The following is a 26828-nucleotide window of genomic DNA, read 5'->3' on the forward strand; positions in this document are numbered from 1 at the left end:
GACTCTCAACCACTGTGCCACCAGGGAAGCCCCAAAAGTATATTTTGAGTCCAGTTTTCTTAATAAGCTCTGCTGCAATCCTAGTTCAAATGGCATCACCCCTCACCTGGCCTACTGCTACAGCCTCCTTAATTGATTCTCTGCTTTGCCTCTTCACACCTTCAACCCTTCCCCACATCACAGCTAAAGTGAATGGAAAATATGTCAGATCACTTGCCTCCATACTTAACTTCTCATTGTTTCTCATTGCATCAAAATCTATCCTCCTTAAACATGGACAATAAACCCCTAAATGATCTGGCCTTAACCAGTTTCTTTAACCTCACTTTGTGTTCAAGCAACCCAGCTCTGTCCACTTCCCTGAATTTGCCGGTCTTTCCTACCTCAAAGACTTCTCATACTGTTCCTCTCTTAGAAAGCTCTTTCCACTCCCAAACAAATCACATGGCTAAATTATTTTCACCCTTCAGGTTTTAGTTTAAATGCCATGTCCTCAGAATAGTCCCCAGACCAACTCTTCTTGTTTTTTAAATTGCTCCTCAAATTCTTTTTGTTTTTAAATTCATGTTTATTGAGGTATAATTACATATAAGGAAATTCACCCATTTTATGTGTACAATTCAATGAGTTCTGAGAAACCTATATGGTCATGTAACTACCACCGCATAAAAATATGGCATATTCCATCACCTCCCCCAAACTTCCCTCATATCCCTTTGTGTTCAATAATCTCCCTTTCTCTTGCAACCACTGATCTGATTCCTGCCCAGTAAGTTTGCCTTTTCCAGAATGTCATTGTGATTGTTAATTCTATACATCGACTTGTATGGGCCAGAAGGGTGCCCAGACATTTGTTCAGACATTACCCTGGGTGTGTCTGTGAGGATGTTTCTGGAAGAAATTAACATTTGAATATGGAGACTGAGTAAAGCCAATTGTCCCCCCTAATGTTGGTGGGCCATATCCAATCAGTTGAAGGCCTAAATAGAACAAAAAGGCTGAATAAAAATGCACTCCTGGCTACCTTGAGCTGGGCCAAAGGTCTTTTCCAACCTTTGGACTTGAACTGAAACATGGGCTCTTCTTGGGATTGGCTTTCAGACTGGAATTTACCCCATTGGGTCTCCTTGGTCTCTAGCTTGCTGACTATAGATCTTGGGAGTTTTCAGCCTCCATTATCACATGAGCCAATTTCATATAATAAATCTTTTATACATGTATATATCTCCTATTGGTTCTATTTCTCTGGAGAGCCCTAATACAGCTATATAAATGAAATCATACAGTGCATAGTCTTTCACGCCTGGCTGCTTTCACTTAGCATAATGGTTTTGAGATTCACCCATGTAGTGGCATGTATTAGTAGTTAGTTCCATTTTATTGCTGAGTAGTAAAGATACACCATAATTTGTTTATCTGGACATTGTTTCCAGTTTTTAGCAATTATGAATAAAGTTGTTACAAACATTTGTACATAGGCCTTTGTGTTGACGCGTTTTATTCCTCTAGGATTATTGGGTTGAATGGTAAGTGAAAGTTTTTACGAAACTGCCGAACTGTTTTCCAAAGTGGTTGAACCATTTCACATTCTCCCTGGCAATGTGTGTGTGAGATTGCAGCTGTTTCACATCTTCACTGCCAATTGGTATTGTCAGATTTTAAAAGTTTAGCTATTATAATAGGTGTAGTGATATCTCATTGAAGTTTTCATTTGTATTTGCCTAATAACTGATGAATTTTTAGCATTTTTTTTTCTTTTTAGCATCTTTTCATATGCTTATTTACCATCCACAACTTTAAAAATTGGATTGTCTTATTATTGAGTTGAGTTCTTTATATATTCTGGATATAAGTCCTTTATCAAATACATATCTTACAAATATTTTCTTCCAGTATGTGGGTTATCCACTGATATCCTTAACAGTATCTTTCAAAGAGTAGTTTTTCATTTTAATGAAGGCCATTTTATCATTTTTTTCTTTATGTTCAATGCTTTTTGTGTTTTATTGACGAAACATAAAGTCACTAATGCTTTTTGTGTTTATTGAAGAAACCTAAAGTCTAAACCTAAGATCTTTGTTTACCTCCACAACTTTCTTCATTTTAGGTTTTACATTGAGGTCTATGATTTAATTTTTGTACATGGTGTGAAATAAGGTTCAAAAAAAATTTTTTTTGCATGTGGATGTCTAATTGTTCCAGTGCATTTGTTGAAGACTATAATTTCATATAAAATAAACAAGGACCTACTGTATAGCACAGAGAACTATACTCAATCTTTTGTATATTGAGTATACAATATAAGGGTAAGAAATCTAAAAAAGTATGTATGTATGTGTATATATATACATATATATATATAACTGAATCACTTTGCTGTACACCTTGAACTAACACAACATAGTAAATCAACTATACTTCAATAAAAATATTTTTAAATGTTAAAAAAAAAAAAAGACTAACGTTTCTCCACTGAATTACCTTGGCATTTTTGTTCAAGGTAGATCTTTAGGTCTCTTTCTTGATTTACTATTCTGTTCCATTCATCTGTATGTCTATGCTAAAACAATTGTCATGTGGTCTTGACTATTGTAGCTCTAAATGTTGAAATCAGGTAATCTGAGTGCTCCAACTTTATTCTTTTCCAAAATTGTTTTGGCTGTTCTAGATTCTTTGGATTTCCACACATATTAGAATCATCTTAAAAATGTCTAATGAAAAAGCCGCCTAGGATTTTGAATGGGATTACATTGATTCTGTAGGCCAATCTGGGGAGAACTGGCATATTAACATCTTGAGTCTTTCATTCTATGATCATGGTATTTGTCTCCCTTTACTTCTTTCTCTCATCGGAGGTTATTTGGGTATTTTCCAGATATCTGTTACTGGTTTTTACTAGTTTAATTCTGTTATGGTCAGAGAACATAATTCACAAGATTTCAAGTGTTTTATTTGTTGAGGTTTTATGGCCTAGAATATTCTCTATCTTGGTGAACGTTCTAGATGCACTTGAAAACAATGTGCATTCTATTGTTGTGTGAATTTCATGCCCATCTCCCAGTGATAGACTTCTCTTTTTGCTATCCATATAGTATCCTGGGCCCAGGTTTTTCTGTTCCTCCTCCAAGGTCAGAGGTTACTTGCTTATACTCCTTCTCCAGCAGTAATGGTTCTTCGTGGCCTGAAGGCAGAGCATTTCCTATTCCTCCTCCCAGAAGCAGATGGGTTTTGCTTTTATTCCTCCCCCAGAAATAATGGATTTTGCTGGGGTCCTGGGGGGTGATATTTGTTGCTCTTCCCCCAGCAGCTTAAGTCTTTTGCATCCTTCAAAGGAGGGGTCTAGAACAAATGGGCAGGGTTTCATACCTATCCCTCAGCAGCAGCCAATTACCTCCTGCATGCTTGAACCACTGACAGGGACTTTCTGGTCCCCTGCCCTGCCCCAGTGTTTCTTGTGAGCACTGGGGTGGACCCCTGGGAAAGAACCTGTATGAGTGTATGAAGTCCTCTTATTTGAGACTCTCAGCTCTTCCAAACTGACAAACTAGCCCATACTAAGCCTTTCAGAATTTATTAAAATTTTAGTTAATCTTTTTCTTACCTGCTTGTACGTACAGTGGCCACCTGTTTCTCTCATGCTCTAAGATGAAATGATTGGTAGTTTCCACCTCTTGTTGGAGGGCTTATCACTCTTTGGGATTTAGTTTACTTTGCTTTGCAACCTCAGCTGTCTGATATGCTCAAGAAAAACTGTAATTGTATAGATTACCCAGATTTTTCTCCTGGGTAAGTTAGGAGTGACATTCTCTTGAGGCTTTATACATGCTTTTCCAGGTAGAACTCTACTTCTACCAAAGGTGATTTTGTTATTCTCTTTAAAGTCAGTATTATTTCTGTCATTGCAATTACTAAAATTTGTGATTATTTTTACTTTGTCTCCTCCATTAGACTTTAACTCCATGAAGACATATAATACAGTCATCCCTCAGTATCCACAGAGGATTGACTCCAGTCCCCTCCCCCCACCAAAACTGAGGATACTCAAGTCCCTTATATAAGATGATGTATTTGCATATAACCTACACACATCCTTCCCATATACTTTAAATCATCTCTAAATTACTTACAATACCTAATAGAATGTAAAGGCTATGTAGATAGGTGTAAATACAATGTAAATGCTATGTAAATAGCTGCCGGGTACACCACAAATTCAAGTTTTGCTTTTTGGAATTTTTTTTCTTTTTTTTTTTTTTGCCACGCTGCGGGGCATGCAGGATCTTAGTTCCCCTACCAGGGATTGAACCTGTGCCCCTTGTATTGGGAGCACGGAGTCTTAACCACTGGACCACCAGGGAAGCCCCATGGAATTTTTTTTTCAATATTTCAATCCATGATTGGTTGAATCCGCAGATGCAGAAACTGAGGATACGGAGGGCCAACTGAATAATCTCTTCATTACTGTAACCCCTGTACCTAGCACCATATTGGACAGTACTTAAAACTAAATGGAATGATACATACCACAAGTATTTATATTTTCAAAAACAGAAAGCATTAACCTATCATAGAGAAAACAATGGCTAATTAAAACATCCACAGAAGTACCGGGTTGGCCAAAAATTTCATTTGGGTTTTTCCATAAGATGTTACGGAAAAACCCAAATGAACTTTTTGGCCAACCCACACTAGGGGACAGAGGGAGAGGAAGAACAAGAGCCCAGTAGCTAAACTGGAGGATTATATTCTGGACTATCTGTTAGATTTTCATTTATAATCTATCTGGAGAATCTGGCTTTATAATGTTGACCAAGTTCAAAACATAAAGCACAAACAAGAAAGGTATACCAAACCATTTTTTAATTAAGCTTCAAGAAAAACGAAATTAAATGAAATAGCAAAACACAGATGGGTAATTACTTATTGTTTATTCTCCTCTTACAAAAAGACACTTGGAACAAATAAATATAAAATGGTATATGTCTTGTTTAGCAATGGGCAAATATAAGTTTTCTTGGCATTCTCCACAGGAATAAACTAATGAAGCTTTCAAAAGTACACTCATCCTATCCACCTCCCACCTTCTTCTATAAAACAGTCAATTCTACAATTTTTAACAATGGATTCTCAAAATAAGTAATTTAAGACTGACTCAGGGACTAAGACATCTGAATCAAGTTAAAAATATATGTGTAATATGATGCTGCCCAGAAACCTCTAATTCAACTAATAAATATTATTACAGTTTTTCATTTTTTAATAATTTGTATGACTAAAGAGTCTGTTCTGTTCAAATCTGCATGGCAAATAAAATAAACAGAAAGCAGAGTACAATATATACACTTTTCTGTTCTAAGGGAAAACATTAAGTACCGGTATACTTAACATACAGTGAACATGCCATGTATTTTCTCAAAGCCAACAAAATCCTGATTTCCTATACCTTGAAGGTGATGTAGCAGAAAGCAAACAAATACCCAAATCATTTGTGACCAAATTTAGCTAATAAAATTAGCTAAAAAAACAATATACACAACAACACACCAGAGTCTGAGTAATGATGAATATCCAACTGTATTTGTTTCACTAAAATTTATCTTCAGGCTAATACCTGAAGAGTTTTGCTAATACTTACAATTAAATATTCTTCTTTAATGATTTATGTATCAAGTGGAAATATGTACAATAGCTGTTTCAAACAAGAAAAAAAGGGGGTAATTCTTTTCCCCTGCCCTTTAAATAAAATATTTTTTTAAATCCATTTAAAGTAATTTCTTACTTGGTGCTTTATAACCACTTGCTACTTTATGGAGACCATTTTAAAAGGCAGAAAAGAATATAAAATGTTTAAAGGGTCACCATCAAAATAACCAAATGGATTTCAAATTTACTTTTGTAAACTTTCTGTACTACCTAGATCTTGTACTAATTAATTACACTTTATTGGATCCCCTGTAATGTTAAAAACATGAATCTTTTTTTTTTTTTGGCCATGCTGCACGGCTTGCTGGATCTTAGGTCCTTGACCAGGGATTGAACCCAGGCCCTTGGCAGTGAAAGCGTGGAGTCCTAACCATTGGACTGCCAGGGAATTCCCAAAAACATGAATTTAAAAAAGGAAAAACTGGCTTTTAGATTTTAAAATAAGCCCCTTCCTCCTCCACAGCTACCCTTCAAATATTTTAAGCAGAAAAGTAATCTGGTTGCTTCAGAGGCTGATGTAATTTTTGCTTAAAACAATCCATATTAACACTTCAAACCTTTTAGGACCAATATCAAATTCAATATCCAAAAGATTTATTCACTCTGAGGGTGCGTGGAAGCTGGAAGTAAAAAACGTCAGTACAAATAGAACCACACATAAGAAAAAGCACCTAAAGATGGAGGAGAGACAGCTCTGACATCCTGTCAGTGGCAAACCATGATTGTGTGTTTCCATGGACATAACACCTTAAGTTCTCCAAAAACCTAGTTTATTTGTTTCTATGTCTGAAACTTTCTTTAAACTTCAAAAGCCAATTAAAATTTAGGAGGGTAATTTTTTTTTTTAATTTCTGGGTACAGATCATTTGAGATCAATTTCCTAGGAGGCAAGTCACGACTCTCCAGAAGTGTGAATAAACATCAAAAAACCCAAGGTAAAGAGCCACTACATCAACGTGAACAATTAGGAATCATATGAAAGTCACAAGGTGTTACGATTCACTGATTTAAAGTAACTTCCTCGTGGTAGGAGATAGTGTTTCATGATGGATACAGGTTATGGCCACTGCTTCTGAGAGATACACACATCACCCCCTACTGGTGAGACCCCACTTTGTGACAATTTAGAAATCTGAATTTAACTCCAGAAGATATAAATTTCTGGAATATGAATTTGAAGACAGAGAGTACAACAGCAGTTGAGTGGAAACTGCCTGCGACACTCTTTTATTTATTTTTCCTTTAAGGCTACAGAAAATCTGCACATAGACAAGGCAATTAATTCTCATAATAAAAATACCCCCTCCAAATAGCCCCAAGGTCTCCAGTCGGATTCCACGGTCAGTATATGTTGTAATAAATTCTATTCCACAGGTGTACATTCTTTTGAGTCTGCAGGGTTAGGATCAATTCTTTCTGGAAATATTAGCTTCTCACAAACTGCCTCCTTTATCGGTAAATACTGTGATATTTCATTAGGTTCCGTGAAGAGGGAAGGTGAAACATGCTAGGAAATACATAAATCATATTAGCATATATTAAATTACTGCACTGATAGTTTTGAAAATGCTTTCGTTCAAGCATTCCTAAAGCATGCCAATTTTAAAATGAGATGCCATATATATATATAGAGAGAGAGAGAGAGAGAGAGAGAGAGAGCGAGAGCATCATCAGGTGTTCCTAATAATATCAGGTATCTCTTGTTACTGACTCAGCTCTGTTACTAGATGGTTTCCTCAAAGATCATAGGAATATATTTTATAATGCTCCCATAAATGTTCTAAGAATTTAATACATCTTAATCTAATCCCTTTTTCCTGTTATTTTTGTACCTTGAAAGCACTAGCCTTCAGTTAGATGCCAATATGTGGTCTACAAGAGACCCTATATAACTTTTCTAACCTATGTATATTCTATATATAGACAGAAATAAACACTAAGAGTGAATAAAAAAATCAAGTTAGCAGGAAGGTATCAATTTTTAAACAACCCATTATCAAAAGCTATAGACTTGTAGAAACCCTTTACAAGTCCCAGGGGAGCAAAAAAAAGCAGGGGAGATTATGCCCCCAAAAGTAAGTCATGGAAAGAACATCCTATTGCAGCTCCACCACCAACTAGCTGTGCGACTTGGAGTCACACCTCTGGGTCTCAGTTTTTCCAAAATAAAATGTGGAAATTGGATTGGATGATGGTTAAGGTACCTAACAACTCTAACTGTAATTGAGATAAGTTCCAGAAAAAATACACTCCAATAGGATTTCTCCTATAGAGCCCTATTAGGTAAATGAATGGATTTAGGGATGTAGATTTGGTGGATGGGTGGGGCATGAGGGAATACCATACTTAAAATAAAACATTAAAATTTAACTTCTAAAAACTGATATTTAAATACTGTACCATTAAATTAGCAATTTTGCTCTCTCGTGATGTATATTCTCGTAACATGTAGGTCTTGTCAGCCTATGTTTAAAAATCAAAAAAATTGCAATAAATTTATTTATATTGATTAACAAAATCCTTTCTATTAAACAGAACTGCCCACATTTTAGAACAGGTTGTGAAAGTACCATTAAGTCTGATAAGAACATCTAATTCTACAGTGAGATAACTAATTCAAGAATTCTGAATTATTAATTCCAATCTCTGTAAATCACATTAGTATCTGATACGCATATGTAAACAGATTTAATAATTATCATGTAAGAAAAACACAAGCAAAGGTTTTACTTTGAAAGAAAATGTGTATGTTTGTAAATGAGATATGCAAGAGATTTTAATATTACTTCAAGTTTGGAACTACATCTTTTCCTTAAGCTATATTACCATCTACCTATATAACTGTGGCTACTTTTTATGTTCCTCCCCAAAAAAGTTTAAACAAGTTTTATTCTTTCCCATTTCTAATAAATTCTCTCTATTTACAGCCACTTTTTTGGTACTTCAATTTTCCCATTTAAGACTTTTTAAAGTGAGGTTTTAGAAAGCAATTTATTACAATTTGTTTTTTGGTAAAACATTATTTAATAAAAGAAAAATCAGAAGATTATGCTCCCTTAAAGTTTCAATCTTTTATATCAACAAAACAGATTAATGCTCATTGTTAAAAAATATCAAATACTATAAACGTATAGAGTATAAATCATCAGCAATCACAATCTCTACAGATAACACTATCCTTAACATTTAGAAATCTCTACATAAAATCTTATATAGATTCATACTTGCATCTTAAAAGTCAACATTAATATGCGCATCTTTCCAAATCAGTTAAAGAACTTTCTGCCATTCATTTTAATGGTTGCATATTTTGCCACTATATGGACTGTAAAAAATTAATAAACAGAAACCTCAATTAAATAGATTTGGGAGACTAGCATGGGGAGCTCTCATACCCAGCAACCATAGCAGAGCCCAACAGAAAAAAGAAAGACTCCTCTTATTTCCTGGCAAGGACTCAACCAATGGAAAGTCATGGATTCTCTGTTTACTGTAGCACTCCCATTTTCCTTTTCCTCTCTATAAAAGCATTCTCCTTCCCTTGCCGTGTGGGGACTTGCACATGGCTCACCATGGTTACAGACCTGAATTGCAATTTTCTGCTGATCCCGAATAATTCCAACTCTGCTGGAGAAATATCTGGCAGTCTATTTGTTGTAGGCCAACAGGATATAAATGGCCATTTAACCAATGCTCATTCAATGGGCATTATAGCGCCTTCCTTCTTTCCTTTTAGCTATTATAAACAATAGCATTGCCATGAATATTTTATATATACAACTCTATACAGCTGCCTGATTAATATTTGTGGGTTACTGTATGTAAGAATCTTTTGAGGATAAATTCTGAAAAAAAAATCAATATTGTTGAGTTAAAGTATAAGCATTTCTAAAAATTTAGATTTCATTTTTTCTGAGGGAGTAAAGTATAGCTTATTTTTAGTACTTTACTATCACTTTTAAAAAGAAAAAGATCCATCACAGTGACCATGTTATTTCAAAAGAAAAAGAAAGTGCAGGATTTAGGAAAATACCAATCCAATCACATCTTACTGGGCTTAAATTCCAGTTCTGCCACCTATTAACTGTATAACTTGGGCAAGTTACTTAATCTCTCTTTGCCTTAGTTGCCTCAGCTGTAAAACAGAGATAATAATAGCATCTATTTCATAGGGTTGTTAGGAGAGTTAACTATTACTACGATTACCCTGACTGATACTGCCGGTTTCTTCTTTCATTCGTCATTCTATGTGATCACAAATATGACGTTAAAAATTCATTCAAAAAGGATAGGCTGCTATAAAGCTACAAGAAGAATTTTCATGACTCAATTTAAGCCTCCCCCCTAGTTTCTTCACTTATTTTTTTAAAAACTTCGTATGTTAACAGTTCCTTGAAATGGAGCACAGAGCTTTCAAATATTAAAACAACTATCAAAATAATTGTATAATACAAATTTCTGGAGGCCATGAGATTGGTATTTCTAATATCAGGACATTACATAAACAACACATACTGCAAAAAAAGTAAGAGTTAAGGGACAGTTTTCTTAAAGAGATTAAGTTTAAGAGGTTTTTAAAAAGCATCAGACTCCCCTTTACCAGGGAGTGTCTTTTGGAAAACATGTTCAACTCGTAGAACTTTTGGAAAAGAAGATTTAATGTTTCGATAACTGTGCAGTCAACAGTGAATATGACACACCCAATCTTAAAGGTTAGACAAATAGCCATATAATATAAAGCACTACTGAATTTCAAACTGTCAGACTGACAACGTAACAACATGAACAAGCTCAACGTCAATTAGTACTTTCATTAAATGAGAATAGATACCTCATGGTAAAGTCTTGTGTCATTCATCCTAATAAGCACCCCATCAATTCTCAAGAAAAACCGCAACAGCAAGAAAAAGCTAGAAGGCATCACTCTCTGGAAAAGAAAAACGTAAAAAGTGTTTTATGAAAATTAAATATTTTATTACTTTGCTGAAAGAAAAAACATTTTTAAGGCATCGGAGGAAGGCTGAATTAGCCCTATATAAAACTCTCTGAACTAGAGGTTCTTTGCCCTAGCGCCAACCAAGGCTCAAAACCTTGTTTATACTACGTAACATACTGGTTTCAGTTTCCTACAATAGAAAAATATTTTTTCTAGGTCAAAAGATAATGAGGTTAAAAAGATTTAAAACTCGCCTAAATAATGTGAAAAAAATAATTGTACTTATAGTAAATGTCAATACCAGTAATATCAAAATGAAAGAACAACCTAGTTCTTTTATTAACTTTACATAAAGGCAAGAGGGCTTTAATGGTATGCTCTAATTCAGTGCAACCAATTAAGTACTATTTCATACTGCCAAAGTCTGGTTTATGAGATCATTATAACACGTTCTTAACATCTTTGATCTGTGTCACATCCATGTATTTCTATTTTCCAAGTATTACCACTGAAGAAAGTCAGAGTTAGTGGAGAGTGGGTCCTGGTGGCAGGGAGGGAGGGGATGGATGAGGTGTGGGGTCTTCAGGTCTTTCAAAAGAATATCCCTCATGGGAGTGCTGTCAGAAACATGGCTACCCGTCTCTCCCCTTCAATCTACAGCCCGCAAAACATCCACAACTCAACAAAAGTATACCTCTGCCCAACTCAACAGGACACTGGAGAATTCCACACATCTGTATATCTAAAGGTGGGTGGACTGGAACACATGGAGGAGGCGGAACCAAGGGAACAGTGAAGTCGGTGCCTGCAATCCCAGCCCTACGACCGAGACGGATGAGCCCACAGCTTCAGAAAACCCAGTAGCAGCAGGAGAACCAGCACACATGACTTTGGTCTCCCAACTGTGGGAGCACCCGTGGCCACAGGTAACTGGGAAGCAGTGGCAGTGGGGCCTGGGACCCTGTCCCTCCCACAGCCCTGGCCCCCCATCCACAGTAGCAGAACCCTTATGACACTCAACATGGTGGAGGAGCCTGCACAACCCTGCTCCCCTCCAATTATCCTCCTCTTCCCACAGCAGAGCCTGTGTCTCAGGGGATCCCAGACACAAGGGAAGAGCCTACCATCCTCATGACATAGCAGCTCCGGCAGAAGCAAAGCAGCAACTACCCCAGAGGCACAAGAAGTGACAAAGAAGGCATGGAGCCACACCTCTTACAAAGACTGTGGGGGCTGGAAAGTGACAATTCTCAAAAACAACCAGAGGTAGCACAGATAAGATAAACCAAAAACTTGTGTTACAGCACCACCTACCAAAAAACAAAAGAAAGCACTCTCACGTCTAACCTGTCATTTAACTTCAAATGCACAAGCAGAGGAACATTTCATTAAGCACCATGAAGAACCACAGTAATACTATACGACAAAAAGAAAATGACAAATCTCCAGAAACCAAACTTAAAAGTCACAGAATATTTCAATCTAACTGATAGAGAATTCAAAGTAGCTATCATGAAGAAACTGAACGAGATACAAGAAAACTCAGACAGGCAGTTTAATGAGCTCAGAAATAAAATTAATGAGCAGAAGGAATACTTTACCAAGAAGACTGAAACTCTAAAAGACCAAACAGAAATTCTGGAGCTGAAGAACTCAATAAACAACATGAAGAATGCATTAGAAGACACTGGAAATAGAGCACAGCATACGGAAGAGAGTATTAGTGAGCTCAATGGTAGAAATCTAGAGATGATACAAGTAGAAAAGGAAAGAGAAATAAGATATTTTAAAAATGAGAAAATTCTACAAGAGCTCTGTGATTCTTTTAGGAACTGGATAATGGGTATCTTAAAAGAAGAAGAGACAGAGAAGGGAGCAGAGAGATTATTTAAAGAAAGAACAGCAGAGAACTTCCCAAACCTGGAGAAGTAACTGGACATACAAGTCCATAAAGCTCAGAGAACACCTAACCACCTCAATGCAAAAGACCTTCTCCAAGACATAATATTAAAACTGTTGAAAGTCAATGACAAAGACAGAATTTTAAAGACAGCCATGGAAAAAAGGATAGTAACTACAAAGGATCTCCCATTACGCTATCAGCAGATCTCTCAGCAGAAACCCTACATGCCAATAGGGAGTGGAATGACATTCTCAAAATATTGAAAGACAAAAATTGTCACCCAAGAATACTCTATCCAGCAAAGTTGTCATTCAGATATAAAGGAGAAATACTTTCCCAGACAAACAAACGATGAGGAAGTTCATCAACACTAGATGAACCTGCCTTATAAGAGATGTTAAAAGGAGCTCTTTTACTAGAAACAAAACAGCAAAAATACACAAAACTTTGAGCAAGGTGATAAATAGACAGAACCAGAGAACTGCAACTGTTTATCAGAATAGGTTGTAAAGAAAGCAGAAAAATAACTATCGCTAACTCAGTTTGGTAACAAACTCACAACATGAAAAAGGATAATTTGAGACAACAAAAACATAAAAAGGGAAGAGGAAAAGGACAGAATTTATACAGGTAAAAGAAGGTGAGATGCTATCGGCAGGAAAAGGACTATTTTCTCTAGGAGAGGTTTAATGAAAACCTCAGGGTAACCACAAAACATAAACATAGAGCAGAGATCCAGAACAAAAAGAAGAGGAATTTGAGAAAGGTTTAATAGAGAATCACCAACACAAAATGGCAAATAGAAACACAGGGAAAAACAATAGAAATATAGAGCAACCAGAACACAAAAGATAAAGTGGCAGGACTAAATCCTCATCTATCAATAATCACACTAAATGTAAATGGATTGAATTCACCAATTGAATGACAGAGAGTGGCTAGATGGGTTAAAAAACAAGACCCAACTATATGCTGCCTCCAGGAGACACCACTTAGCTCTAAAGAGATATACAGGCTAAAAGTAAAGGAATGGAAGATAGTCGATGCAAATAGAGCCAAAAGAAAGCAGAGGTATCCATGCTCATATCAGACAAAATAGATTTCAAGCCAAAAAGGTCAACAGGAGACAAAAATGGACAGTATCTAACCATAAAGTGGACAATTCATCAAGAAGATATAACGGTGATTAACATGTATGTACCTAACAGATAAGTACCAAAATATATGAAGCAATTAACAGACCTAAAGGGAGAAATTGACAGCAACACTAATAATAGTAGGGGACTTTAACACCCCTACTATTAGCGGCCTTAAATAAAACATTAGACTAGATGGACTTGATAGAATTGTACAGAACACTCCATCCAAATGCAGCAGAATACACATTCTTCTCAAGTACACATGGAATTTTCTCAAGGATAGAACATACGTTGGGACACAAAACAAGTCTCAATAAATTTAAGAAGACAAATCAAGCATCTTTTCCAACCACAATAGAATGAAACTACAAATCAACTACAAGAATAAAACTGGAAAAATCACAAATATGTATAGACTGAACAACATACTACTGAAATATTACTATTAGATCAATGAAGAAATCAAAGGAGAAATCAAAAATTACCTGAAGACAAATAAAAATGAAAATACAACATACCAAGATCTACAGGATACAGCAAAAGTAGTACTAAGAGGGAAATTTATAGCAATACAGACCTACCTCAAGAAACAAGAAAAATCTCAGCAATCTAACCTTACACCTAAAGGAGCTAGGAAAAGAAAAACAAATAAAGCCCAGAGTTAGTAGAAGGAAGGAAGTAATAGAGACAAGATTGGGCACATTCAGGGTGGTATGGCTGTAGACGGAAGGAAGTAATAAAGAGCAGAGCAGAAATAAATGAAATAAAAACTAAAAAGATAATAGAAAAGATCAATGAAACTAGGAGCTGGTTCTTTGAAAAGACAAACAAAATTGACAAACCGTTAGCTAGACTCACTAAGAAAAAGAAAGAGAAGGCCCTGATGAATCAAATCAGGAACGAAAGAGGAGAAATAACAATGGATACCACAAAAATACAAAGGATTATAACAGAATATTATGAACAGCTATACACTAACAAATAGGACACCTAAAAGAAATAGACAAATTTTTAGAATCATACAAACTTCCAAGACTGAATCATGAAGAAATAGAAAATGTGAATAGACCGATCACTAGTACAGAGATGGAAACAGTAATCAAAAAGCTCCCAGAAAACAAAAAGTCCAGGACCAGACAACTTCACAGCTAAATTCTATCAAATATTCAAAGAAGGGGCTTCCCTGGGGCACAGTGGTTGAGAGTCCACCTGCCAATGCAGGAGACACAGGTTTGCGCCCCGGTCCAGGAAGATCCCACATGCCACGGAGCGGCTAGGCCTGTGAGCCACGGCTGCTGAGCCTGCACGTCTGGAGCCTGTGCTCCACAACAGGAGAGGCCACGACAGTGAGAGGCCCGCGTACCGCAAAAAAAAAAAAAAAAATTCAAAGAAGATTTAATATCTATCCTTCTCAAACTATTCCAAAAAATTGAAAAGAAGGGAACACTTCCTAACTCATTTTTCAAGGTCAACATCATGCTGATACCAAAACCAGACAAAGACACTATAAAGAAAGAAAATTACAGGCCAATAACTCTGATAAACATAAATGAAAAAATCCTCATCAATATATTAGCAAAATGAAATCAACAATACAACAAAAGGATCATACACCATGATCAAGTGGGATTTATTCCAGGGATGCAAGGATGGTTCAATATATGCAAATCAATCAATGTGATACACCATATTAACAGAATGAAGGAAAAAACCATATGATCATCTCAATAGATGCAGAAAAAGTATTTGACAAGATTCAACACCCATTTATGGTTAAAAAAAAAAACTCTCAAAAAAGTGGATAGCAAAGGGACGTACCTCAACGTAAGAAAAGCCATATATGACAAACCCACAGTTAACATCATACTCAATGGTGAAAAATTGAAAGCTATCCCTCTAAGATCAGGAAAAAACAAGGATACCCACTCTCACCATTCTTATTCAACATAGTACTGGAAGTCCTAGCCAGAGCAATTAGGCAAGAAAAATAAATAAAAGGCATCCAAACTGGAAAGATAAAAAGTAAAACTGTCACTATCTGCAGTTGACATGATTTTATATACAGAAAACTCTAAAGACTACATACACACACACACACACACACACACACACACACACAAAACTATTAGAAATAATAAATGAACACAGCAAAGTTGCTGTGTTCAATATACAAAAATCTGTTGCATTTCTATGTGCTAATAATGAGCTGGCAGAGAAATTAAGAAAACAATCCCATTTACAATCACAACAAAAAGAATAAAATACAACTTGTCAAAATTTCCTTATTACAGGGCTTCCCTGGTGGCGCAGTGGTTGAGAGTCTGCCTGCCAATGCAGGGGACACGGGTTCATGCCCCGGTCTGGGAAGATCCCACATGCCGCAGAGCAGCTAGGCCCGTGAGCCATGGCCGCTGAGCCTGCGCGTCCGGAGGCTGTGCTCCACAATGGGAGAGGCCACAACAGTGAGAGGCCCGCGTACCACAAAAAAAAAAAAAAGTCCTTATTACATAAAGCAATCTACAGATTCAATGCAAGCCCTATCAAAAGCCCAAGGACATTTTTCATAGAAATAGAACAAAAAATTCTAAAATTTATATGGATCCACAAAAGACCCTGAATAGCCAAAGCAATCCTAAGAAAAAAGAACAAAGCTGGAGGTATCATGCTCCCTCTTTTCAAACTATATTTCAAAGCTATAATAATCAAAACAGCATGGTATTGGCAGAAAAACAGATATATGAATCAATGGAACAGAACTGAGAGCCCAGAAATAAACTTACACATATATGAATCAATGGAACAGAACTGAGAGCCCAGAAATAAACCTACACATATATGGACAATATATGACTAAGGAGCAAAAAATAAACAATGGAGAAAGGACAGTCTTGCCAATAAATGGTTCTGGGAAAACTGGACAGTCACATACAAAAAAAAAGAAAAGAAACTACAGTACTATCTCACACCATCACAAAAATTAACTCAAAATGGATTAAAGACTTGAATGTAAAACATGAAACCATTAAATTCCTAGAAGAAAACATACGCAGTATGCTCTTTGACATTGGTCTTAGTAATATCTTTCTAGATATGTCTCCTCAGGCAAGGGAAACAAAAGTAAAAATAAACAAATGGGATTACATCAAACTAAAAAGCTTCTGCACAGCAAAGGAAACCATCAATAAAACAAAGACATCGAATGGAAGAAGATATTTGTAAATAATATATCTGATAAAGGGTATAATATTCAAAATATATAAAGACCTCGTAAAACTCAACAACCAAAAAACCAGACAACCCAGTTAAAAGATGGGCAGAGGAGATGAACAGACATTTTTCCAAGAAGACATACAGATGGCCAATAGGCACATAAAAAGATGTTCAACATCACTAATTATTACAGAAAAGCAAATCAAAACCACAATACAATGAGAAATCACCTCACACCTGTCAGAATACGTATTATAAAAAAGATAAGAAATAACTGTTGGCAAGGATATGGAGAAAAGGGAACAGTCGTACACTATTGATGGGAATTTAAATTGGTGCAGTAACTATGCAAGACAGTATGGAGATTCCTCAAAAAATTAAGAATAGGACTACCATATTAGCCAGCTATCCCACGTCTGGGTATCATCTAAAGAATATGAAAACACTACTCTGAAAAGATATCTGCACCCTTGTGTTCACTGTAGCATTATTTACAATAGTCAAGATATGGAAACAACTTAAATGCCCATTAACAGATGAATGGATAAAGAAGATGTGGTATATATATAGAATGGAATACTACTCAGCCATAAAAATAGATGAAAGCTTGCCATCTGCAATAACATGATGCACACTGAGGGTATTATGCTACGTAAAATAAGTCAGATGGAGAAAGACAAATACAGCATGATTTCACTCATATGTGTAATATAAAAAATAAACAAACAAAAACAAAATAAGTGAATAAACCAAACAAACAAAAACAAACACATAGATACAGATAACAGAGTAGTGGTTACCAGAGGGGAAGGGGTTGGGGGGAGGGCAAAATGGGTAAAGGGGAATCAACTGTATGGTGACGAATGAAAAATAAATTTTTGGTGATAAGCATGTTGTAAAGTATGCAGAAGTAGAAATACAATGTTGTCCACATAAAGCTTATATAATGTTATAAATCATTGTTACATCAATAAAAAAATTAAATTTTTTTAAAGACTGACATAAATTGGTGTGTGACAAGTACATATTAATTCATTACTGAATTCTGTCTAATCATCAGGGAAATGCAAATCAAAACCACAGTGAGATACCACCTCACACCTGTCAGAATGACTATCATCAAAAAGAACACAAATAACAAATGTTGCCAAGAATGAGGAGAAAAGGGAGCCCTCGTACACTGTTGCTGGGAATGTAAATTGGTGTAGCCACTATGGAAAACTGTATGGAGGTTTCTCAAAAAACTAAAAATAGAACTACCATATGACCCAGCAAATCCACTCCTGGGTTTATACCCAAAAAAACCAAAAACACTAATTTGAAAAAATACATGCACTCCAGGGACTTCCCTGGTGGTCCAGTGGTTAAGACTTCGCCTTCCAATGCAGGGGGTGCAGGTTCGATCCCGGGTCGGGGAGCTAAGATCCCACATGCCTCACGACCAAAAAATCAAAACACAAAACAGAAGCAATATTGTAACAAAGTCAATAAAGACTTTAAATATAGTCCACTTCAAAAAAATCTTTAAAAAAAAAAAGAAAAAGAAAAAATACATGCGCTCCAATGTTCATAGCAGCATTGTTTACAATTGCCAAGATATGGAAGCAACCAAAGTTTCCATCAACAGGTGATTGCATAAAGAAGATATGGTAATATATATACAATGGAGTACTACTCAGCCATAAAAAAGAATGAAATTTTGCCATTTGCAGCAACAAGGATGGACTTGGAGTGCATTATGGTATGCACTCCATACCATTATGGTATGGTGAAATAAATCAGACAGAAAAAGACAACTGCCATATGATATCACTTACATGTGGAATTTAAAAAATACAACAAACTAGTGAATGTAACAAAAAGGAAGCTGACTCACAGATGTAGAGAACAAACCAGTGGTTACCAGTGGGGAGAAGGGATGGTGGGGGGAACACAGGGGTAGAGTATTAAGAGGTACAAACTATTAGGTATAAAGTAAGCTACAAGGATATACTGTACAACATGGGGAATATAGCCAATATTTTATAATAACTATAAATGGAGTATAACCTTTAAAAATTGTGAATCACTATATTGTATACCTGTAACTTATATAATATTGTACATCAACTATACTTCAATAAAATTTTTTTAAATAAAAGAGAATTGTGTCTACTTTTGAACATATTTGAAAGTTTTATAATGAAGGATTAGTAAAAAAAAAAGAATACATTTGACCATTTACTAAATAAATACTATTGTCTACTAAGTGTCAAGTTCTTATTATAGTAGGTCTTGGATTTATACAAATGAAATATAATCTCAATTCTCAAGAAGTTTATCAAAGAGGGAAACAGTCAGACAGACAAAATGATGTGGTAGCTGCTATAACAGAGGTACACACAAGGTTCAATAAGCACTCAAAGAAATAAGTAGCTAAGCCTGCTGAAGAAAATCAGAGAAGGCAATCTTTGAGCTGACCATGAAAAGAAAAGCTGGGGTGGGAAGAAGAATTCTAGAGAGAGGAAATAGCACGTACCAAAAAAAGAAAAAAAGTACTGGGGCATGAAATACCCCATTTAAGATACATTCAGGGAACTGCCTGTAATTCCAGATAAGCACAGGGCAATGTTAATGAAGAAAGAAGAAATAACAAGGATAACCCAGTAACCAAAGTAGCTTTACTGCCTGGAGAGTCACCAGCCACAGGCCAACCTCTCCTGCCCTAGGACCTTTCAATACCCTGTTCCCTGACCTGGAGCTGTTCTCCTGGCTAACGCTTACTTGTCCTTCAGATCTTAGAATAAATGTCACTTCTACGAGGAGGCCTTTCCTACTGTTTCATAATCACAGAGATTTCTTGTTATTCTCTCTCATAGTTCTCCATCACAAATGAATGAACATACCTGTAACCATATTCATTTATGTGTTTACTTGCTTAAGGCCTCTCTCCTCCACTTGGCTGTAGGCTCCACAACAGTGGGAATACCTGCTTTGTTCATCACTGTGTCCCTATTGCCTAAAAAAGTTGCTAGCACACAGCAGGTGCTCATTAACTATTGGCTGAATGAAATAGAGGCTAGAAGCTCTTTGATGGAGAAAAGGCTCTGAGTCAAACTGTATTCTGCAGGTTAACAACAACAGACTTAAAAGCAAGACTTACGGTGATGAAGAGCTAGAGGAAGAACCTGACATGATAACTTAGTATCACAACAAATTGAGAAGCACATCATTAGCACTGACAGAGTGCTGTTTGTAATTATTGGAAAGACTTATTTGCAACATTTCTTCAGATTTCAAAATTAATTATTAACAGTCATACTGGGCATAACATGTGAAGCAAGTTGAAGTATCGTTTCAGCATGGCACAATGGGGAGACTAAGAATAAGGGACCAAGTTCTAGTCCCAATTCTACAATTCAGCTGTATATTTTAAGGCAGTAGTTCTCTCCAAGGAGACGTTTGGAAATCTGAGGGTGTTTTTCATTGTCACAAAGATGAGCAGCCAATACTAACAATTAGCAGTTAAAGACCAGAGACATCAGATGTTCTGTAGTACCCAGGACGATCCTTTACAACAAAGTCCAATTCTGCATCCCACAAAACTGTCAAATATCTCACCTGGCATTTATGTGGGTGAGAAAAAACCTGATTTATAATTATCTGACGTTTGAACCTAATTCCATTTTACATATAAATATAAAATTCACTCAATTTCCAGGAAGGCAATTACCTTGTAAATCAAGGGAAGATTATACTTTGTTTTATTTGACACTTCACTAAGAGTTGTTCACCACTTTGAAAAATTACATCACTGATGACAGTCCCGATTGTGTTATCTGAGTCACTGACTGATACCTGGCATATCTGTCAGCCTACACTTGTAGCTGTCACATTCACAGTGATTTAGTATGCAAATATAAGTATCTGACTACTTATACAGTCATACTATGCATTTACATATTGAAATTCCTATCATTTTACTCTAAATCAATTTTTAAATTTCCCTTTTATCTTATAATTAGAACATTATGTTGATTTATTAGAAAGAAGGTGGCTTATATTATCTATGAATTTCTTTCAGGTTAGTAAAAGGTAGAGGGTGCTTAAAGTATTTGGTTAAAAAAAAAAAAATGGAGCAATGGGTCCGATAAGGTTGAGAACAACCAACTTAGAGCAAGTTTCTGAACCACCCAAAGTCTTCTCTTTCACCTACAAAGATAAGGGATGTAAAGAAACAATCTCTTGGGCCCTGTGTCTGTAAAATATGACAGTTCTATGGGACTACGCGTCCAATAAAAGCTACCTCTGTACAAGCATTGTAGAATTCTCTGTACACAGAGATGAAAGATATGTCACTGCCCAGTATACTTGGACTCTAAATAAAACATGGGAGCAGAAGGCAGACAATGTTCACTCTTGACTCTACTCAGCATGGAATTAACCACTAGCTGTTAAAGCCATTACAGAACATCACAGTGCTGCCAGTATTTGGTAGATAGGAAATTAATTTTCTTTGAAAGTTAAAAACTAACATTAGCACAAAAAGCGCTTCTCTTTAAATCTCTGTTAGAGCACAGCCCTACAAGCTGTAAGCCCTAACAAGGAAGTAGGTTAAGACACAAAATCCTAACCTAAAAACAAACATTGCTGAGAGAAGCTAATTTAGAAATACAAAAGAAAATTAATTTCTGAAACAAATATCTCCTAATTAGATATAGGTAATGCCACTCACACAAAGTTATCAAAACTCATAATAAACTCAATGAAGCAAATCCAAAATATCCCAGGCCTCATGGTGCACAGAGCTCTAAATCCACTCTTTCTCACTAGGGAACTGTACCACAAAGAAATTATGATTATTTTTTAATAAAAGTTGTCTGGGTTGAAATTTGAAGGTGGAAAACACACTTTAAAACCTGAAACAGTTAAATAAATTAAGAGAATCTAAAAGGCTCAATCCAACAATATCAAGAATCTAAAGTACGTTATTTTGTTTATTTAAGCATCTTCCACATTTCAACAGCATTTCTTTTCAGAGTGTTTTACAGTTATTATGGAAACTGGAAAAACAAACATTCGTAATCAACTACTTTGCAGTTCTAATAACTTTTTAGCCGTCCTCCGGCCAAGGTTAAAACACCAAATAAAAGCAATGTATGTATTCTTTGTCCTATAGTGTTAAAAAAACAACTAAATCTCTAATGTGCCTAGGAATTCTGATAAAACTCCAGGTTTAGGAATCACTGGCATAGAGGCTGACTTAACTGCATCCTGTTCTCCCTTCCTCCTATCACTATGGAAGAAGCATCTCTCTCTCTCTCAAGGCTAGTCCTTCTACTGATGATCTAGATCCTAGAAGATTATGAACAAAGGCAGAGAGACAAATGTATCCATTGTATGACTGATGTAGGGCAAGTTACTTAATATTTCTGAAAACAAGAATAAGTATTCACTGCATAGAATTTTCAGGAGGATTAAATCAGATAATATAGATAATTATCTAGCATGGTATCTGTGAGATAATAGAGAATCATACACTGGTCTCTACCCCTGGTTTCTGAAATAGGACTTCTGAAACCCTTATAAATCCCTAACCGATAAGAGCACTAGAAGCAAGCAGCTTTTGTTCCAATGAGGTGACTCTGGGTGGGCTCCTGGATGGGAGCTGGTACCCAGAAAGGCCAAGCCATGATTATAAGCTTGGAATTTCCAGGCCCACCTCCACTCTGCAGAGAAGGGAGAGGGGCTAGAAATGGAATTACTAATAGATCATGCCTATGTGAAGAAGCCTCCATAAAATCCCAGTGGCGTGCGATTCAAAGAGCTTCCAGGCTGGTGAACACACCCACATACTGGAAGGACAATGCACCTCTACTCCACAGGGACAGATGCTCCTAGGCTTAGGACCTTCCCAGACTTCACCCTATGTATCTCTTCATCCGTATTCTTTAACACAGCCGTCCCCAGCCTTTTGGCACCAGGGACCAGTTTTCGTCTAAGACAATTTTTCCACGGACCGGTGCGGGGGGGATGGTTTTGGGATGATTCAAGTGCATTACATTTATAATGCTCTTTATTTCTATTATCATTACATTGTAATATATGATGAAATAATTATACAACTCACCATAATGCAGAATCAGTGGGAGCCCTGAGCTTGTTCTCACTTGCCACTCACTGATAGGGTTTTGATATGAGCCTGCAAACAATTGATTTATTATGGTCTCTGGGCAGTCAGACCTCTCTGCTAATGATAATCTGTATTTGCAGTCACTCCCCAGCGCTAGCATCACAGCCTCAGCTCCACCTCAGATCATCAGGCATTAGATTCTCATAGGGAGCGTGCAACCTAGATCCCTTGCGTGCGCAGTTCACAGTAGGGTTTGCGCTCCTATGAGAATCTAATGCCATCGCTGATCTGACAGGAGGCGGAGCTCAGGTGGTAATGTGAGCAATGGGGAGTGGCTGTAAATACAGATGAAGCTTCTCTCACTCACCTGCCCCTCACCTCCTGCCGTGCAGCCCGGATGGGGACCCCTGCTTTAATATTTTCTTTAATAAACTGGTAAACATAAGTGTTTCCCTGAGTTCTATGATCTGTTCTAGCAAATAATCAAATCCAAAAGGAGAATGTCATGGGAATCTCCAATTTGTAGCCAAGTCCAACAGAGATTGTGGGTAACCTGGGACCTACTACCTGCTATTGGCATCTGGAGGGAGGGCAGTCTCATGGGACTGAGTGGGACCTGACGTTATTTCCACGTAGATAATGTCAGAACTGGATTAAATTGTAGGACATCCAACTGGTGTCACAGAATTGCTTGGTGCTGGGAAAAAACTCACACATCTGGTGTCAGAAGTGTTGTGAGTGGGATAGTAGTGTGAGAGTAAAGGAGAAACACAGGAGAAGACTGGAGTTTTTCCAATCAGTCTCACATATAGCAAAGGCTCAAAGCCTTCCTCTTCCTCCCATACTCATCCTCAGAAACCTCACTCCAGCCATTTTCACCCCTTTCTCTACAAGTGAGTCCTTCCGGTACCTAAACATGCTAAAGTCTTCCCCATATTTAAAAACACAAACACTCACATTCCTCTGTCAACCTCATGTTCTCTCTTAGCTATATCTATTTCCCCTCCTATATCAGTAAGCTTTAGGAAAGTTTGGTCTTTAACTACACTTTGTCTCCACCTCCACATCTTTTATTTACCCCCTAAGTATGTAACTTCCCTTGATCTTGCCACAGTGAAGAACAATATCCTAATTGCTAAAACCAAAAAACAAATGTTTTAGTCTAGCAGACACCATCCCATTCTAAGCTTATTAAGATCTCTTTTCAGCATACTGACCTCCATGCCAACCTTGAGAAGTTCTACTCCCTTCGATTCCCAGGCACCACATTCCTGGTTTCTCACCTACATCCATATTTACCAGCCTAATCTTTGCTTCTATAGGAAAGAACTTCATTTGTCCATACCCTATTGCCTCTAAGCCAGAAATTATGGCATTTATTTTATTTACAGTAATATCTGTTACATTCTGAGAAAGAAACCAACCCAGAAAGGAAGTTCACTATTCTAATGAAATCCTTCCAGGCATTCTTAAAATGGAACCCTATCACATACTTTTTAAGAGTTACACTAGGTAAGAAGAAAGCATTTTAAGATGATGTTATGCTTCAGCTTGAGACTTACTATTTACTCTGATACACACATAATACATTTATGCCCATACCCTCTCCAACTCCTTCAGCTGCAAAAAACAAGTGCTCCCTACATACCTACCCACTTGTATACACTGTAGACTATCTACCCACTCGGATACAAATGCACATCCAGATATGCAAACTCATAATGAACATTCAACATAGCCAATTCCGTAGGTAGGTAGACAAGTGGAAAGGTACATGACTGGATGAGCTGGAGAATGAACAAATCTAAATGACAAGAGGTAAACTGGGGGAAAACTATAGGTGAACAAGGAACAATCATCTAATGCTAGAATAATGATATATGTTAGATGGTACAAAGAAAACTTTGTCACTAATTAGTGTCATAACCTTAGATAAACTAACATTTTGGGCCTCATCTACAGAGGCTAGACTAAATGATTCTCTAAAAATTCATTACAATTCCAAAATCCTATGATTCTACAGAAAAACTCAGCTTAAAACACACTTATTGCTGCTTTTGACTTATTGTTTTCATTCTTTATTATTATTTAAATCACAGTATCCATAATCGTGCTCCAAGAACAATGTTTGATGCTGGGGTCCTTGTCTTTGGCAGTCGTTATGATAAGTGCTATAATAGAGGGGGTAAAAAAAAACAGTAAAAAGGGCTTCCCTGGTGATGCAGTGGTCGAGAGTCCGCCTGCCGATGCAGGGGACACAGGTTCGTGCCCCGATCTGGGAAGATCCCACATGCCGCGGAGCGGCTGGGCCCGTGAGCCATGGCCGCTGAGCCTGCGCATCCGGAGCCTGTGCTCCGCAACGAGAGAGGCCATAACAGTGAGAGGCCCGCCTACCGCAAAAAAAAAAAGTACCATATAGGAGTATGGTAAAGGGATATTTGACTCTGCCTAGGGGTGCTGTGGAAGGCCTTACAGAGGAGGTGATATTTTAGCTGGATCTTAAGGATAAGGCATTTAATAAAAAGTTTCAGTTGAAGTTTCTCTGGAAAGTGTTAGAAACCCAATTATAACCTAATAGTAAACAAATAGGGGGTCTATTTATTATTCTTTTTTAGCATGTTCCACCAATAACACTGTTAATGGAAGTAGTCTGTCCTCCACTGGTAGAAAAGAATACAAAAAAAAAAAAAAGAGGGAATTAACACTTGTCATTTCTGTTTTCCACTTCCATGCTGGAGACTAAAGTGTATTTTAACAGGGCACTGAAATTCTGACACATGGGTGACTTTTTAAAATGACATCCAGGGGCTTCCCTGGTGGCTAGGAATGCATCTGCCAATGCAGGGGACACGGGTTCGAGCCGTGGCCCAACAAGATCCCACCTGCCACAGAGCAACTAAGCCCATGCACCACAACTACTGAAGCCCATGCGCCTAGAGCCCGTTCTCTGCAACAAGAGAAGCCACCGCAATGAGAAGCCCACGCACCGCAACGAAGAGTAGCCCCTGCTCAACACAACTACAGAAAGCCTGCGTTCAGCAACAAAGACCCAATGCAGCCAAAGATAAAAAAATAAAATAAAATAATTTAAAAAATAAATAAATAAAATAAAATGACACCCACTGTGCTGTCTGCAGATCCTTTCAATTATCATTTTTAATTCAGAAATGTGAAAATTGAGTCACAGTTTTCATTTAAATTAAATAATAAACAAACAGCAAAGTAGCCAGACAGGTCTACAAAAAAATGATTTGCTAAAGTCTTAACAATATACAAAATATACAGAATACAATATATAAAATATGTAAGATTTCGTGAATTTTATGATGGATATTAACAAGATGTATTCTAGACCCAAGTGAAACTTTGCATGACATCACGTTACGATGGTATGATTTCAAGTTAGTCTTGTATTTCTGACCAATGGTAAAAATGGAAGAAGTTAATTTTAAACACATTCACAATACTCACAATTTTCACACTCAGGCTTGAAACTCCATGATCATGAAGTTCATCCTCAAACAGGAGAACTTCTTCAAAAAACTTAATCTGTTCCCTGGCTTTCAATTTCTCTGTATCTATATGATCTGTTGTAGGTACAACCTAAAAGAAAAAATATAAGAAGGGGCACATAAAAAAAAAATTTTAGACAGCTTTCCTACCAGTATTTTCTGCATAGCCAGAACACCCGGTTCTAAATTTGGGTGTTATCAGTAGACACGAAAAACGAGATATATGCCTTGTCCCTGAAAAACCTAAGATGTCTGATATTATAGCTTCACAACATAAAGAGTCAAAATTCATCGTCTTTCATATGAAAATCAT

The 26828-nt window shown here is 36.8% G+C and overlaps 1 protein-coding gene across 3 annotated transcripts in view; it reads right to left on the reverse strand.

The window, feature by feature from the left end:
- Positions 1 to 6538: 6538 nt before the first annotated feature.
- TIPRL (TOR signaling pathway regulator) overlaps positions 6539 to 26828 on the reverse strand; it is a 33333-nt gene continuing 13043 nt past the window's right edge. For 2 of the 3 annotated variants that reach the window (XM_027086391.1, XM_027086393.1), the window contains exons 4-7: positions 26475 to 26606; positions 10535 to 10630; positions 8104 to 8166; positions 6539 to 7210 (exon numbers count right to left, since the gene is read on the reverse strand). In XM_027086391.1, coding sequence (XP_026942192.1) covers positions 7067 to 7210; positions 8104 to 8166; positions 10535 to 10630; positions 26475 to 26606 — 435 coding nt within the window. In that variant the 3' untranslated portion in view covers positions 6539 to 7066. Of the gene's footprint in view, positions 7211 to 8103; positions 8167 to 8197; positions 9549 to 10534; positions 10631 to 26474; positions 26607 to 26828 lie in introns of those variants that run through there. The other variant, XM_027086394.1, reaches the window with a different exon arrangement.

This window comes from Aethalodelphis obliquidens, unplaced genomic scaffold, assembly GCF_003676395.1.
Source record: "Aethalodelphis obliquidens isolate GAN/ISIS:26980383/991018 unplaced genomic scaffold, ASM367639v1 scaffold55, whole genome shotgun sequence".
In the NCBI taxonomy this organism is placed as follows: domain Eukaryota; kingdom Metazoa; phylum Chordata; class Mammalia; order Artiodactyla; family Delphinidae; genus Aethalodelphis; species Aethalodelphis obliquidens.